At 36.4% G+C, this 14,475-nt stretch overlaps 1 protein-coding gene across 1 annotated transcript; it reads right to left on the reverse strand.

The window, feature by feature from the left end:
- Window positions 1-2,541: 2,541 nt before the first annotated feature.
- LOC113757807 (flavonol synthase/flavanone 3-hydroxylase-like) lies at window positions 2,542-7,076 on the reverse strand. The gene is made up of 2 exons (XM_027300922.1): window positions 6,399-7,076; window positions 2,542-3,359 (listed from the first exon to the last, which is right to left on the reverse strand). Exons 1-2 carry the CDS (start codon window positions 6,983-6,985, stop codon window positions 2,807-2,809), a joined length of 1,140 nt encoding a protein of 379 aa, XP_027156723.1. The 5' UTR covers window positions 6,986-7,076; the 3' UTR covers window positions 2,542-2,806.
- Between the last annotated feature and the right edge of the window lie 7,399 nt (window positions 7,077-14,475).

Below are 14,475 nucleotides of genomic sequence, written 5' to 3' on the forward strand. Positions count from 1 at the left end.
GAGCTAGTAGAGTGGAAGGGTACTAATCATTCCCGGCTTTACCATACCATACCCATACCATAACATCCCAAACAAACAGTACTGTACAAACAGGAGAGGGGTCTGTGAAGCCTCACTTTGGCCTCTTCTCAGTTTTACAGACTTACGCACAGAGGGAGTCCAGGGGTCCCAAACTGGGAATCAGAAAGGGCCAATAGATGAGACAAATCAGCATTAAAACCTCTGCACAGGTCTGTACCAACTACTGTGTTTGGTCTTCAGACTCTGGCCCTCAAAATTTCTCACATTTCCTGATTTTTCGTGATTTTTATTTATGTTCATCATAGAACAGAATAAATTTTTCTAAAATTGATTGAAGAGATATGATGAAAATTTAAGACTCCGGTGCATTATGTATGCTAAACTAGTCTACGTTAAAAGATTCAATATGTTTCAAGTAAAAATTTTCAACATTCAGAGACCAAAGACATTGAGAGGATCGCATTTCCCGAAAACATTCTCCACCAGCATACATATTACATACCCCCTTAATGGCGTTTCTGGGCTCTTCTTTCTTTCTTTCTTTCTTTCCATCCATGAACGAGCAAGTGCAATTGACACTGCAGAGTTACGACTTACCTAATCCAGATCAGTCTAGAAGATCAGAGAATGCAACAATTTTCCTGGACCCCATGAAAGTAGCAGCACTCGAGCAAAGCAGACCAAATTAGCTTAAATTACAAGTAATGATTTCCGACACCACGACTGGAAAAAGTAATTGACCGGTTAATCAAGACATTAAGTGCATGGAATAATGAGAAATCTCTTCCGTGCATGCATTTGTTAAATACTAATGTAGTTGGAATTCAGCATAAGAAAAGCAAAGAGACAAAACCGCTCATGCAATGAAACACAAACCTCAAATGCTGTTGTTCGTGACCAACTAATGCTACACTGGAAAGTTTCTGGTTCCACCAATTCCCACAATATTGCACATTGACAACGTACAATGATTGTTGCTGCTGTAATGATTAAGAAAGGTCAATTTTTCGAATTTCTTTTCTTTGTTCTCTATCCTCTCAATGGGCTTGTAATTGGTCTAACTCACAAGCCTTTAATGTTTGACCCAATTAAAATTTTTTCCATTGGCGCAACCTCAGACCCATTTAGGCTCAAAACCTTAAGGCCCAAAAATATCCCTCCTGGTCTATTGGGCTTTGGGCCGAGTTCAAGACATCTAGAAATGACAACTTTGGCAATACCATCTCACAAAAAGGTCCGACAATACTCGATTCCGGATTAGTCAGAGTTCAATGAGGTCATTGGAGATGGGAATTTTTATTTTTTGTTGGTCAACACAGGGGTATCTGGTGTCCATAGACTGGTTATCATACGACCCAACTATTCCTCTGTGGGTCGGGAGAGGCTGAACATTATAACGCTCAAGATAACTATTGCTCAACTAAAACATTATAGCTCCACTAATACTTAAAATGTTTCTTTCTTCCAACTCTCAAAAACTAACTAGGTGTAGTTTCACTAGTGTTAGTAGCAGTTTCTAGTCAAGGTCCATACGCGGTGATAAGACTACTCAAAAGCATAAGTTACATTAGCAATAAGACGTAAATTATTGGTTAATTAAATTAAGGTTATAGGTAATTACCAAATTTAGTAACTAAAATAGGTTTAATTCCTAATATTATTGAATATTAAAGTCATTCAAGTACCAATTACTCAAAAAACCATCACCACTTGTCTCTCATTATAACACGTATGAAATTAACTCTAAAATAAAATAATTTTTTTTTTTTTTTTTTTTATCAAAATAGTCCAACAAAAGTTATTACGGGTGAGCAAACTCAATGTAGTCGGTCTTGGATTGACCTTGTAGCAAACTAGCAATTCTGCGAGTAATCCCCGACAACTATAATCTTTAACCATCATTCTTTCTAGCCATCCCTTCTTCGAGAGGTTCAATCTCTGCTTCCAGGGGCGGGTTACAAAACAGTGTCACAGAAAAGCGCTCGAAATCTCTGCTTCCATGGGCGTGTGTCACAGAAGAGCACGATGGCCATGTACTTTCAAAGCAACCATTGCTTGTACAAATGTCAAACTTGTAACTATTAGTATAAACATAATATGGTATATACCGACAAATGAAAGAGCAAAAAGAACGAGGAAACGGAGAAAGTGCTTAGACATTCACTTGGACAATTGGGAGGAAGCGACAACAAATTAAAATAGAACCGAAGGGAGAGTGGGGACTGGGGAGCAAGGGGTTGCAGTGCGAGGAAGGACAAGAATGGATCGTTTTATGGAAACTCAAGAACATTTTTAGCTTTAAAGTTTAGAATATTTGCTTTAGCCAATCTGGAAAAGATACAAGTTTAAAACAAGAGAAATTAACCCCCCTAATTTCTTCCTCCACAGTGCTTGTCACTGTACGAGGACACTTAGGACGAGTGATAAAAGGCAAAGTCCATGGTTAGCCAAGGGATCAGCAAAAACATTCCTTTGAAAGAAGAGTCATGCTTCAACAAAACACATTTAGGACCAAGAGTACTGAGTCTGCAATAAAACCACTTTAACTTCGCCTGCTAGGGATATCAAGAGTGATGTTTACAGCCAAATGACAAAACTTCCTCCCATATATACGTAAGCCATCTGTCCTCTGTAATGGAGTGAAGGGCAATTTTTGGGCTTGTTTGCAGTTCTTTAAAATTTAAGGAGACAAAGTGCACAGTTCAACAAATAAAAGGACCAAGTTGATGGAGTAGTAGTAGTAGTGCTAGTATTCGTAATTTGCTACAACTAAAACTGAGCAAACTTAATTAGTCGGTGTTGGGCTGATCTTATAGTAATTCTGCAAGTATTCCCCGACCACTACTTTCTTATATCCGTGATGATTATTGTTGGACTTCCCATCTTTGAGAGGTTCAATCTCAGCTTCTGAAGGCGGGTTGTAGAACAATGCAACTGAAAAGCGCTCGACATCCCTTTGGGTAACAGCGCGATGCCAACTGCTCCTGAAGCGCCCATTGCTCAATATCTCCATCAGGTCTCCCACGTTGATTAACAATGCATCGACCGGCCACTGGACCGTGAGCCATTTCATGTCCTTGAACACTTGGAGTCCTCCAGAGGCTTCAAACTGCACCAAAACGGAGAGGGCACTAGCATCAGAATGTTCAGTTATTCCCAGAGCTAAGTCAGGCCTCGGGCATGGTGGGTAGTAGTTCACTCTGACGTTGACTTCGCTCTTTTCGTCGTCGAACTGTTTTATGAAAATTTGTCCGTCTACTGATAAGGTTTCGGCAAGAGCATGGAGTAACGAATCGCAGATTTTCCTTGCTTTCTCTACAAATTTCTCCACTGCTTCCCTGCAATTCATGGTTATGAATGTACTCAGAGGAGCTCCGGCCGGGAGATGATAGAAAATTTTCAAGAATGTCACGTATATTCAGGAAGCTTATGTGTCTGAGAAGTCCAGGCCAATGACCTTTTTCCCCTTCAATTTTTCTTGAATTTGAAATAATGTCTCTTATAAATGTGAGAAAATAAGTAGGGAAAAGAAAAGGAAAGGCACCAAGACGTGTACGTTAGATGAAAGAGTAACAATAGGATTCGATTAGTCTCGCAATGTTGTTTGATTTTAACCATGAACCACATTGTATCCAGAAAGAGGTGACTGTCTCACGAATCAGCTGGTCAGTTAAGTCTAATTTGATAACACTGGCTATGGTTGACTTGATCGTCTTCGCTAAGTAAAGAAGTTTAACTAACAAAAAATGAGAACAAGGAGTTTTTAAATAGAAAGAGACGAATTAATGATCATGCTAAGTCGATGATGATTGAAGGCTATGGACAGTATAGAATGAAATTGTTGACTAGTGCTGTATAAAATTATCAGATCTAATTTTCTCCCATTCTATGTGCGTGGGTTTCTTTTTTCTCCCTATTTTGCTGAAAGGGTTTCCCTTTCGCAGTAGTGCCTGTTCTGGTAAACTTGTTCACTCAAATATGGAAAATGAAATCCTGAACCAGCTCTATCTCTATTTTCAACTTAGTTGATGCGGAGAATAATCCTAAATGTTTTAAGTGTGGCACCATCGGTCGCATAGCTAAGAAATGTGGAAGAGAAAATGTCAGTACCTATGTCCGAGATCTATTTAACAGTAAGGGCATTCGAATGTTGAGATCCAGTCCAGGCTTCCTTCCTGGCTACTAACTTAAGTTCATCTCCATTTGTAGGTTAATTGATTTCTATCTTAAACTAGCTCACGTGTTTTGATTTAAATTGGGTTGCCTAAAGTAAATGTATAGTGGATGCCAGCAAGCAATTCACTAATTCCTGTAATATAACTAATATATAAGTACTGTGTGATGCATATTATACTATTATTAGAAATTATTATTAACCAATAATGCAAGAGAGACATGTCATGATCGTTGCCAGTTTGAAAAGGCGGTATGTTTGATAAAATTGAAATCCGAAAACTAAAATTTGAAATCTGAATTCATTAACTTATTGAATTATTAAATATTAAATCAAATATATTTGAGTGTATATCACATTCAGTAATAAGTGAATAACTTATTACTTATTTTTGGAAACAAGTTTTGCTTAAAAAATTCAGTGACATTTAATTAATTCAGATATTTAATTTTTGGTTAAAAAACGCGTCTGAACATATTAAGATTTGAATCTATTAAATTTAAATGCTGAATTGGATTATCAAATAAGATAATATTTTAAAAGGCGAGTGTTAGACAAGCATTTTGCGTTCGCCTAAACAATATGAAAGCCCTCACAAGTTTTTTTTAGTATTTAAAAATATAAAAATACAATAATAATATTATGAAAGGGTTCTTTTAACCGGTGCCTATCAATCACTCGTTAATGTATCTAAATTTTATCTAACCTATTATATATATACACATACGGACAATTATTACCCTTTTTAGCATTTATATACTTTCCCTAATTAATCTTACATTTTCAAAAATCCAACCCCTAAAGTACATTTTAACGAGTGGCTAATACACAAGACTTTTTATAAAAAAATAAAAATTATTAATAAATACAAGGAATTGATAAAATTAAGAAAAATTACAAAACAAATATTATAGTTATCAAACGCAACTCTGACCCACATACTAGTCATTTAGGCTTAGTTTGGGAGTTTAGGACAAAAAACAAAATAATTATATTTTGACATCAAAGAAACAAGTTGTGAATGCTTTTATTTTATATTTTTCCCAAACAATTCAAAAAATAAATGAAATTCTTCCTCGAAAAAGACTGAACAATAATAAGGACTAGAAACAAAGATAAGAATAAAGTGTAGAAAAATTAAAAGTTGAAACTTAAAGAAAATGCTCAAAATGCAGAACTCCTAGAAGTCCAGGCAATGGCGGAGTAATAAAAAATTCTCAAAGGGGGGCAAAATTAACATATATTTTTTTCTTAATTTTTTAAAAAATAGGACATGTCAGTATTCACGTAACTAGTAGAATTAATGCATTTATTTTATAAACAACGTAGAAAAAAAATACTCTAATTTACTCATAAAATTATCATTTTACTTGAAAAAGCATACAAATCCATTTAAAATTGCTCACAACGGGTCTTCATGGTATGATAATGATGTACAATCCTTTCATTTTAACGTGTAAAATACATCTTTTTCAATGTAATTAGCTAAACAATCATTAATTATATAAGATTCTAAATGAATGAGTTAAAAACTATACGAAGCTCCAAAGGACTAAATGAGTGAAACATATAACAAACAAGGCATAAATTACTGCAACTTCCAAGGGAATCAAATGGCTAGATTATAGATTTAGAAATTTTTTAGTTATTTAATACTATTTTTCATTAAATTCCAAAACTTGTCCAATGCATACTTCACTTCTTAACATTTCAGTGGGGGCAAATACAAATATTTTTCTAAATTGCAAAGGTAAAAAGGAAAATTTTGGAGGCGGCAGTGGGCCCGTGCTCTCCCACCCCTCATCTACCGCTGGTTTGGGCAGTCAGTCCTGAACGCCAAACAACACTTGCGACTCATTTAATTTAACAGTAAATATTGACAGTGCATACATTATCACCGTTTGATTCATGATATGTGTGTAAAAATTTAAATTCAAATTTTATATAGTTGTCATTTATCCAACATTGTTGACAGTGTATATATTGTCAGTGTAGAAAAGATTAATCCTTAATTTAAATCAGTCGTTATGACATGAACAATAGTCAATCAAAAAGGACAACCCTTTCTTTGTTGATGAGTTATATGTAGAATGATCAATGTCATTGATCAGGTCAAGAAACATAAGAATGTCCAGGGCAACGATGCTGTTTGTGGATATGTTTTTTTCCTGGGTTGTTGTTTCCACAGAAGAAATCAAGTTACCTGAAGTTCGGAGGATTTTGAGGCCAGACACGGAGTCCTTGAGTAGCATCCCTGGGAGCAGCTTTCATTGTTAAACGATCGATCCAATCCAAAGGCTGATCTTCTGACTTCACAAAGTTCCGCCCATACCCCATGTTGTCAACACTAAGATATGATCCAACGCTAGCTTTCTTTTCTTGAAATGACAGCCCAAAGAACCCTTTCACCACATCCTTCACCTCATCCAAAATTTTGGGCTCTATTCCATGCTTTTCGATCAAGAACATACCCCAATCCTTAGCAGCACCGGCCAACTTGGTTAACTCCCGGTCACGGTCCTCCAAATCGTCCCCCAATTGAATTTTGCTCATGTCTATACAAGGAAGAGGATCAGGAACTTCAATGTTACTAATTTCATGCAGTTCTGAAGATGGTGCAGCGATTGGATCAGCTGTTGGCGACACCCTGATGAACCTCTCGGGCAAGAAATCGAGCCGTTGACGCGCAAGTTCCTGCACCACAGGCACACTAGAATTTCGTAGCACGCCGTTTTGGTCTATGAACTTGGCTTCATGGAAAGCTACAAGGTTGTTGATGTCCATGGCCATTTTTCCTTATCAGAGGAACCGATTATCTTTTTTATGTGCTTGTCCTTAACTAATGGCGGCGTAGGGCTCGGTTGATTTTACGTAAGGGAGGAAAAATCGTAGGAAGCCGACAAAATTACATAACTCAGCACTCAGCAGCTCGATCAACAGTAAAACCTCTGTAATGGCAATTCTCAAAGTATCATCACTTAGACGTTGACACGTGACTACTAATGAATATTGGTACACCAACCTTTTGTAATTGTTAAACTCAAACAATTTATCTTTACTTTTTTTTTTTTTTTTTTTTCAACACAGGGTTGTCCGGGTCAAGACCCGAAGGCGGCCCGACTAATCCCCTGCTTTTTTTTTTTTTAATCTTTACTGCCTTTGTACATATTGCTTTGCAATACACTTTTGATTATGTACTACCTAAAAGTTTACTATTAACTTACACTACTATTTATTTTATTCAAATGACTAATAATATTTTTGGACGAAAAGGATACCATCAACTAAAGTTTATCAAGTGTACTTATCATAAATGTTTTAAAAACCGGACCGTTCATTGAACCGGTGAAGTGAAAGGGTCGAGGTTCAACCGGTCGGACCGGTTCAACCTCGGTTCAATGAATTTTTTAAAAAATTATTTATATAAATATATATATGTACAAAATAAGACATGTAATGGATTAATTTAATACTTTATATGATGAAAGGTTTACTATTTTTTAATAACTTGGATTTTTAAAAATAAATTTTTTAAATTATAAGTTAAAACAAATAAATTTCATCTCAATTTCAATTATATCTAAATCCAACCCAAAAATATCACAATATTTTGAAATTATACAAAATTCACGTCTATGAGAATTTAGATATTGTGAACTTAAATTTTAATTTACGTTTTAGAGATTGCAATTTAAAAAAGGAAGTTTGGAGTTCGAAGGAAGTCAAGAAAATCGAAAATAGAAATGTAAACTTGATAAGAAACAAAAAATGAGATAAAAGTGAGTGGTTGTAGCATTAAATAATTTGGGTTAAAAAAATAATTCTTTTTGAACTTTTTTCAATTTAATGGACAAAAACAAAATTAAAAGATGGAAGAAAACATCAATAAATTAAAAATAAAGAGGTTTGATTAAAAAGGGAGTGACAAAAAAAAGAGGATAGAGAGAGAGAGAGAGAGTTGAAAATTAAAAAGAAAGAGCCATGAGAGGATGAGACTTTGTAAGAAAAATGGAAAAAAGAAATATGAGTGTTTGCTTTATATAAATAAGTTATCAAAAAAAATCAATAGAATGTGATGGTGCAACGGTTAATACATTGGTCTTCTATTACAAAGGTCTTGAGTTCGAATCTTGATAGCTGCATTTTGCAAAAAAAAAAAAAAAAAAAAAAAAGAGGAAGTTTGAAAACCGGTTCAATAGCGGTTCGACCGCGGTTTTGACGGTTCAACCGGTTCTTGACTGGTTTTCTGACAAAGTCAACTTTGGCATTGAACCGGACCGGTGCCATGGCCGGTTCGCGGTTCAACCGGTCGAACCGGCCGGTCCGGTCCGGTTTTCAAAACATTGCTTATCATTCAAAGAAATACTCATTTAATTAATTAAAGTTTTATTTTATTTTATAAAAATAACAATTATTTTATTAATAAAAAATATTAAGACCACATTTATTATACCTCCTGACCCGGCAATGAATCTGGCAGAGGGACTAGGTGAATGGCCAATCTAAAAGAGAAATTTCCTATTTTGCTTCATTATTTAGATGACATTTGGGATTTCAATCTTTTCAATTACTGGGATTAGTTCAATGACAAGAGGAATACTCTCAGAGTTCTCCTTGCCGTCATTCAAATTTTGGGTTTAACAGCTGGGGATAGAAAAGGTGTGGCGTGGAATAAGGATTAAAAAAAAAATAGCCTTTGCAATGATAGTTATTATCTTAATGTCCAATCACAAATTTGTCTCAGTGTGGACTAATTATATAACAAGTTTAGTAGTTAATTTTTAACCAATGTGATACCGTTAATGAGATGAATAGAGACTTCATAATCTTATTTGAATTGTATTTAATGTGAGGTTAATGTGATTTACACTTTAGTTTACGAAAGTAGTTGGTCCAATGAGATAAATTTTCTCCTGTGCATCCGGTAGGAGCCGGTTTTCTAAATCTTTTTTTCTCGTAAGACGGCAAGAATTGCCTTAAAAATTGCCAACTGAACTGTAGCTATTGCAGGCTTTGCAGCATAATTGTATCAACAACAACGACCTCACTTCTAGGGGTGGCAATGGGGCGAGGGTTTCCCCTGCAGTCCCCCGCGAAAGATTTCAAAACAAACCATTCAGAGGTTTACGGTACAATTTGCCAAAATTTTTTTCATTGAATCATACAACACACGAAAAATAAAGAAGAAAAGCATCATAAACCTATCAGCAACAGGCAAACCTTTTGTGTTCTGAAACACCATTAGGCCTGCCGAGATTGCATACACAGCCTATTCTAGTTTCGCAAGTTTTCAGTGGTAAGACTGGTCACACCACTCCCTTTCAATGCTTTGATATTTCAGCGGGAAACCCGGCTGGCTATCCAGGAAAAGAAGCCGTGAAATGGGTTTAAGAAAAAGAAAGAAGATGGCAAAAGGGACGGGGAGGCTAAGTCTTTGGCATTTGTCAATTGTAGGGGTGGGCGCGGGTCGGATACCAGTCACATTCACCATTTGGCTGACCCAACCCGCATATCAATTGTAGGGGTGGGCGCGGGTCAGCCATTTTTTGACCCTTACCCGCCCCGCATATCAGTGAGTACTTTATAATCGGGTACCCGTTGAGATAGGGTCAGGTCAACGGGTACCCGTCCCGCCCTATTTATCATTTAATTTAAAAAAAATGATTTATACCAATTTAATTTTATATTTTACACATTCATCTAAGATTTAAGAAATGTTTTTTTTTCTAAAAAAAGGTTTCCCACCAAGAAACAAGCATGTGAAGAAAATATAAGATAAAGGAAAAAAATTAAAAGAATTCGAAATCAATAAAAGTTTGAAATAAGTAACACAATTTTTCATATATATGTTCCACATTAATTAAATTTTTTTCTATAAAATATAAGATCATGGCCTCTACAAATGAATCTTGTAAATAAACTATAGTCTTTCATATTTGTAATGCAATTTGTTCAATAAAATTACTTATTTAGTTCTTATTATTTTATAGTGTGTGTATAAAAATAAAAATAAAATAAAATATATATATATGCGGGGCGGATCGGGTACCTGCGGGTTTTTAATTATGTGACCTTAACCCGCCCCGCATCTTAGCGGGTACCCGACCCTCTTTTGATCCGATCAAATAATGAAAATCGGATATCCTAATTTTTGGATCGGATCGGATCGGATATGACGGGTTTTCGGGTTAGCGGATAATTTTGCCCACCCCTAATCAATTGTAAGTGAGGGTGCAGGAAATTTAGGATTATCTTGTGTGTGTCTATATATATATATAAAATTTTTTTTTATTCTATGCGAGGGACGGGATCGGTGTATGTTGCCCCACCCCCGGCCCCATTTTAAGGCGCGTTCCCCTGCCCCGCCCCGTCCCATTTGTACCCCGCGAGCACCCGCCCCCATTGCCATCCCTAATCACTTCAACAATGCTGAAAGTCGAACGAAACCCGGAGAAGCATTAGAACGTCCGATTTATGTGGGCCGAATTCATCGACCAATTTGGTGAGCCCAACAAATCTCAGACCGTTGGCTGTTGCCAATTAAGAGCCCAGTGGCGACACCTTCCAGTCTACCGTAGGTTTCGCATTTACAAGAGCGTCACCGTTTCACCGCAATAAAATGAAGAAACAAACAGGACGCTGAAGCAAAATTGTGCTACTACTTCGTTAACTTTCATGTACCTTCTTAACCTTAAAAAACTAATAGCTAGTTTGGGAGTTTAGCATAGAAAAGAAAAAAAAAAAGAAAAGAAGAAATTTTGACATTGTTTAGGTGTTTAAAGAAAGAAGTGGAAAGACTTTGGATATATATATATATCATTAAAAATTTGTTCACTAATCATTTAAGAACACAATTGGTATTTTGGGAAAAAATTTTTGCCACTCTTCCACTTTTCGTCCAAATCAGGCCAAAATGGACAAAAAGTTTTTCTCTACCATAGCCGCAAAACGGATCTGATCAAATCAGCCCATTTCTCTTCTTTTTAGACGTCAAGAATCTTCCAATCAGTGGAAAATTAATTCCCTCTATCACTTTCTTTTTTTTTTTTTGGCCAAATCTCGTCTCCCAAACCCACTATAAAAGAAAAATAACTGTTTTTTTTTGGGTAACCTTGGATTTACAAAACTGGTCTTATTGTGGTCCTAAAAAAGAAGAAAAAAAAAACATTGTGTTTATTGAATGTACTGAGTCGGTAGTACGCTTGTGCTTATTTGTTCACAGGTTTCAAGTGGAGCAAACCGAATCCACTTGGATGAGAAGGGTTGCAAGAAAAATAAAATAGGCGCCCTCTTGAGTCACTGCATCGTCCACCGGCTTGCAAGCGATACAAAATAGGCGGTCTCCTTTTCCTTTTCCTTTTTTTTTTTTTTGAAACAGAAATGAGAATCAGGATCAACTCCCAGCCACACTGGCCCGGAACTGGTCCAAAGTAGCGGCTATCTCTTTTTTTGTTTTTCGGGCCTAAATGGCAATAAAATTCCTGACCATAAATTTGAGCCCCGTCCACAAATAAGGGGCAAAAATGGAACGCGAGGCCATCTTGGTCATTTCAGAACTGGAAAAATTGGGTAGACCGGGTCTAACAGCTAGATTGGAGACCCTGTGAACAAGAAGTAGCCACGTGGCTGCTTCGAATTTTAATACCAAAAGGCTATTAAAAATATATTAGATCTTTCATTTTCTACATCTCTTTCTTCCCACTAGAGAACTCTTAGAACCTCAAGATAAAACTTTGCAAGATACATGAGAACTCTACTTAGATAGTTGAGGAGTTTCAATTGAGTCCGCCGCACTTTCTTGGGTGGCGATAATAGTTGCGGCGACAACTGTGAGACAGGGTGTGGGAGTGGAATTGGCAAAGGATTTTAGGAGGCAACTTCATTTTTTTGGTTAATTGATAGGCAGATTTCAATCGAACATTTAAAGTTGCAAAAGGAAATTTTGTGCATGGACGTAGCAAAATCACAAGGAAAAAAGTTTTGTACTTTTTTTCTTTTTTTGGTGTAGTTAACACCATGTTGTTGTCCTAAAATTCCAAGGAAATTTCATCTCAGAAAATGTGGAAAAGCCTTCAATTGGACATCCTCCACTTCCTTGCATAGCAAAAAAACTTCTTATCGGGATTAAGATTATGCAGTTGTTTTAACTTCTGAATTCCTCCTCTCATTTTTTAAACAACTCTCCACGTACAAACTTCGAACTTAGGGACGTTAGATCTGGAGGGTATTCAGGGTTTTGTTTTGGTTGCAGAGAATAATTGGAATTCTTCCCAAAGCCTCGCACTTTTTTTTCTTTTTTTTTTTTTTTTTTTTTTTTTTTTTGTTGATAAATATACATGAGAGATTAGTCGACGGCGTGGTTGCTTAAGAACCACCCGATCCATAAGTGCCGCCATGCACCCAAGCTGTTGCCAATTAGATCACCGCTCCCACTCGTCCCGATGCAGCGCTGGCAAATTGCTTTCTGCCGTCACAACCGTGCGAGCTAGCAGCCAATCAAGACATTGGCCAAGCAGAATACGAGTAATCATGGGATATTGGCATATTTTATTGCCCCTGTTTAAAAGGCAAGAAGATGTTTTGGGAGTACATGGGCTTGAACAGCAAAACATTTCTATTGTTTGGATACAATAAAATTATTTTAAAAAAAAAATCATTTGATTACTTTATAAATACATTTTTCACTCCTCATGCTTTTCCTAGTATTGTTGCCCTCTTTAAGAACTAGTAATTTTTTCCATTTTGTTCTGGATATTTTGTCCGTGCACATTTAATAAAACTTCCATATCACTTGAGATGGTCTCAACAAATATAGGATTAGAGTGGATCGGACAATCAAGCAACCAAGAAGCCTAGTGGGCATGGTGCCCAAGTTTAAACCTCTTTTGTTTTCGACTAATCGTCAACTCTTATACTACTTCTATCTCTACTCGTACTCCAATATAACATATCTAAGGGAGGACTTAGTTAGGTCGGAAGATTAAAGGGGATGATTCGAATTTTATTACGGGTATAGATGTTTGAGATTCCTGGCCTGCAATCGGGCTTAGTACCTTATATTTTACCCGAGCCAAGTTGACTGGTGGCCCAAGATTAATAAGAGCACCAATTATCAAGTGATGGTCCCATGTATGAGCTGGGATAGGACACCGGCACCTTTTAATGCCTCAAATCAAGATGTACGAGTCATGCTCGTGCATGCATTCGAAGAAACATCCAACTTCTTTTTAACTTCTTCTAACCATTTTTTGCCGATGATAACAATTCGATCGGCTATTAATAACGAGTGATCCAAGAGACAAGAGGAGCACATGATAGAGCTTTTAACGTTTGACTGGGACACAGAGGGACGAAGAAACCAAAGCCACTGGCTAGTCGCACGAGCTGCATCCCTTTTGATTAATTTGGCCGGCAGACAGCAGCGAACGGACTATATTTCAGTGGCAGTACAGATATAGTAATAATTTTGATCATGTTCAAAAACAACCCATTAATCAATAACCCGTTGTTCTGGTGGCCGGGAAGTTTTCAAGTTCAATAAACTGTGAAATCTGCAGCAATTTGTGTGTGTGCCCGTGTGTTGGCAGTGGCGCTCCTTTCTAAAAATCTTCATGCGTCTGGTGTGTAGGAATGCAAACGAACCGAATCGAGTTGAATTTTGGTCTAATCGAACCGAAACTCAAGTTAATTTTAAGAAATTCGAACTCGAGTTCGACGAGTTCAAAACGTCAAACTCGAGCTCGAGTTAAAAAAATAAAAAAATAATTATTTTTTAACAAATAATAAAATATTAGGAATATATATGTAATTTTAATATTAAAATAAAAATATATATATATATATAATTGAGCTCGCGAGCCACTCAACGAGTTTGATATTTTTGAACTCGAGTTCGATATTGATCGAGCTCATATTCGAGCCGTTCGTGATCGATTCGTTTGTAACACTAGTCTCATGTTTTTCTCCTTTGAGATTAACACATGTGCTTATGTGAACAAATCAATTGTATGCCCAAGTTTGCCTATAAACATAGCGGCTTAGGGTTTGCAATGGTCTGCTTGGGGCAAAACCTATTTCCTGTTAGCTTATATATGAATCTCTACTTAATTGCGGCTTAATCTTGGAATCAATGGGCAAAGAGGAATTTAGCTAGCGATGGTTATTTTCGTTAGTAAAAACAAATGTTTTGATCTGATCAATGTTGAAGAACACATGTACGTGCCTCATTGTGCTTGTCAATTCTGAGAGAAAGAAAAAAAAGAGGATTAATTTTCTATTGA

Source organism: Coffea eugenioides, unplaced genomic scaffold, assembly GCF_003713205.1.
Source record: "Coffea eugenioides isolate CCC68of unplaced genomic scaffold, Ceug_1.0 ScVebR1_3332;HRSCAF=4529, whole genome shotgun sequence".
Classification (NCBI taxonomy): domain Eukaryota; kingdom Viridiplantae; phylum Streptophyta; class Magnoliopsida; order Gentianales; family Rubiaceae; genus Coffea; species Coffea eugenioides.

Bases quoted from the DNA above. Each gene is read 5' to 3' on its own strand.
- LOC113757807 (XM_027300922.1), bottom strand. From the start codon at position 6,985: ATGGCCATGGACATCAACAACCTTGTAGCTTTCCATGAAGCCAAGTTC. The intron at 3,360-6,398 runs GTAACTTGATTT...CATGAATTGCAG, and splicing joins CAAAATCCTCCGAACTTCAG to GGAAGCAGTGGAGAAATTTG.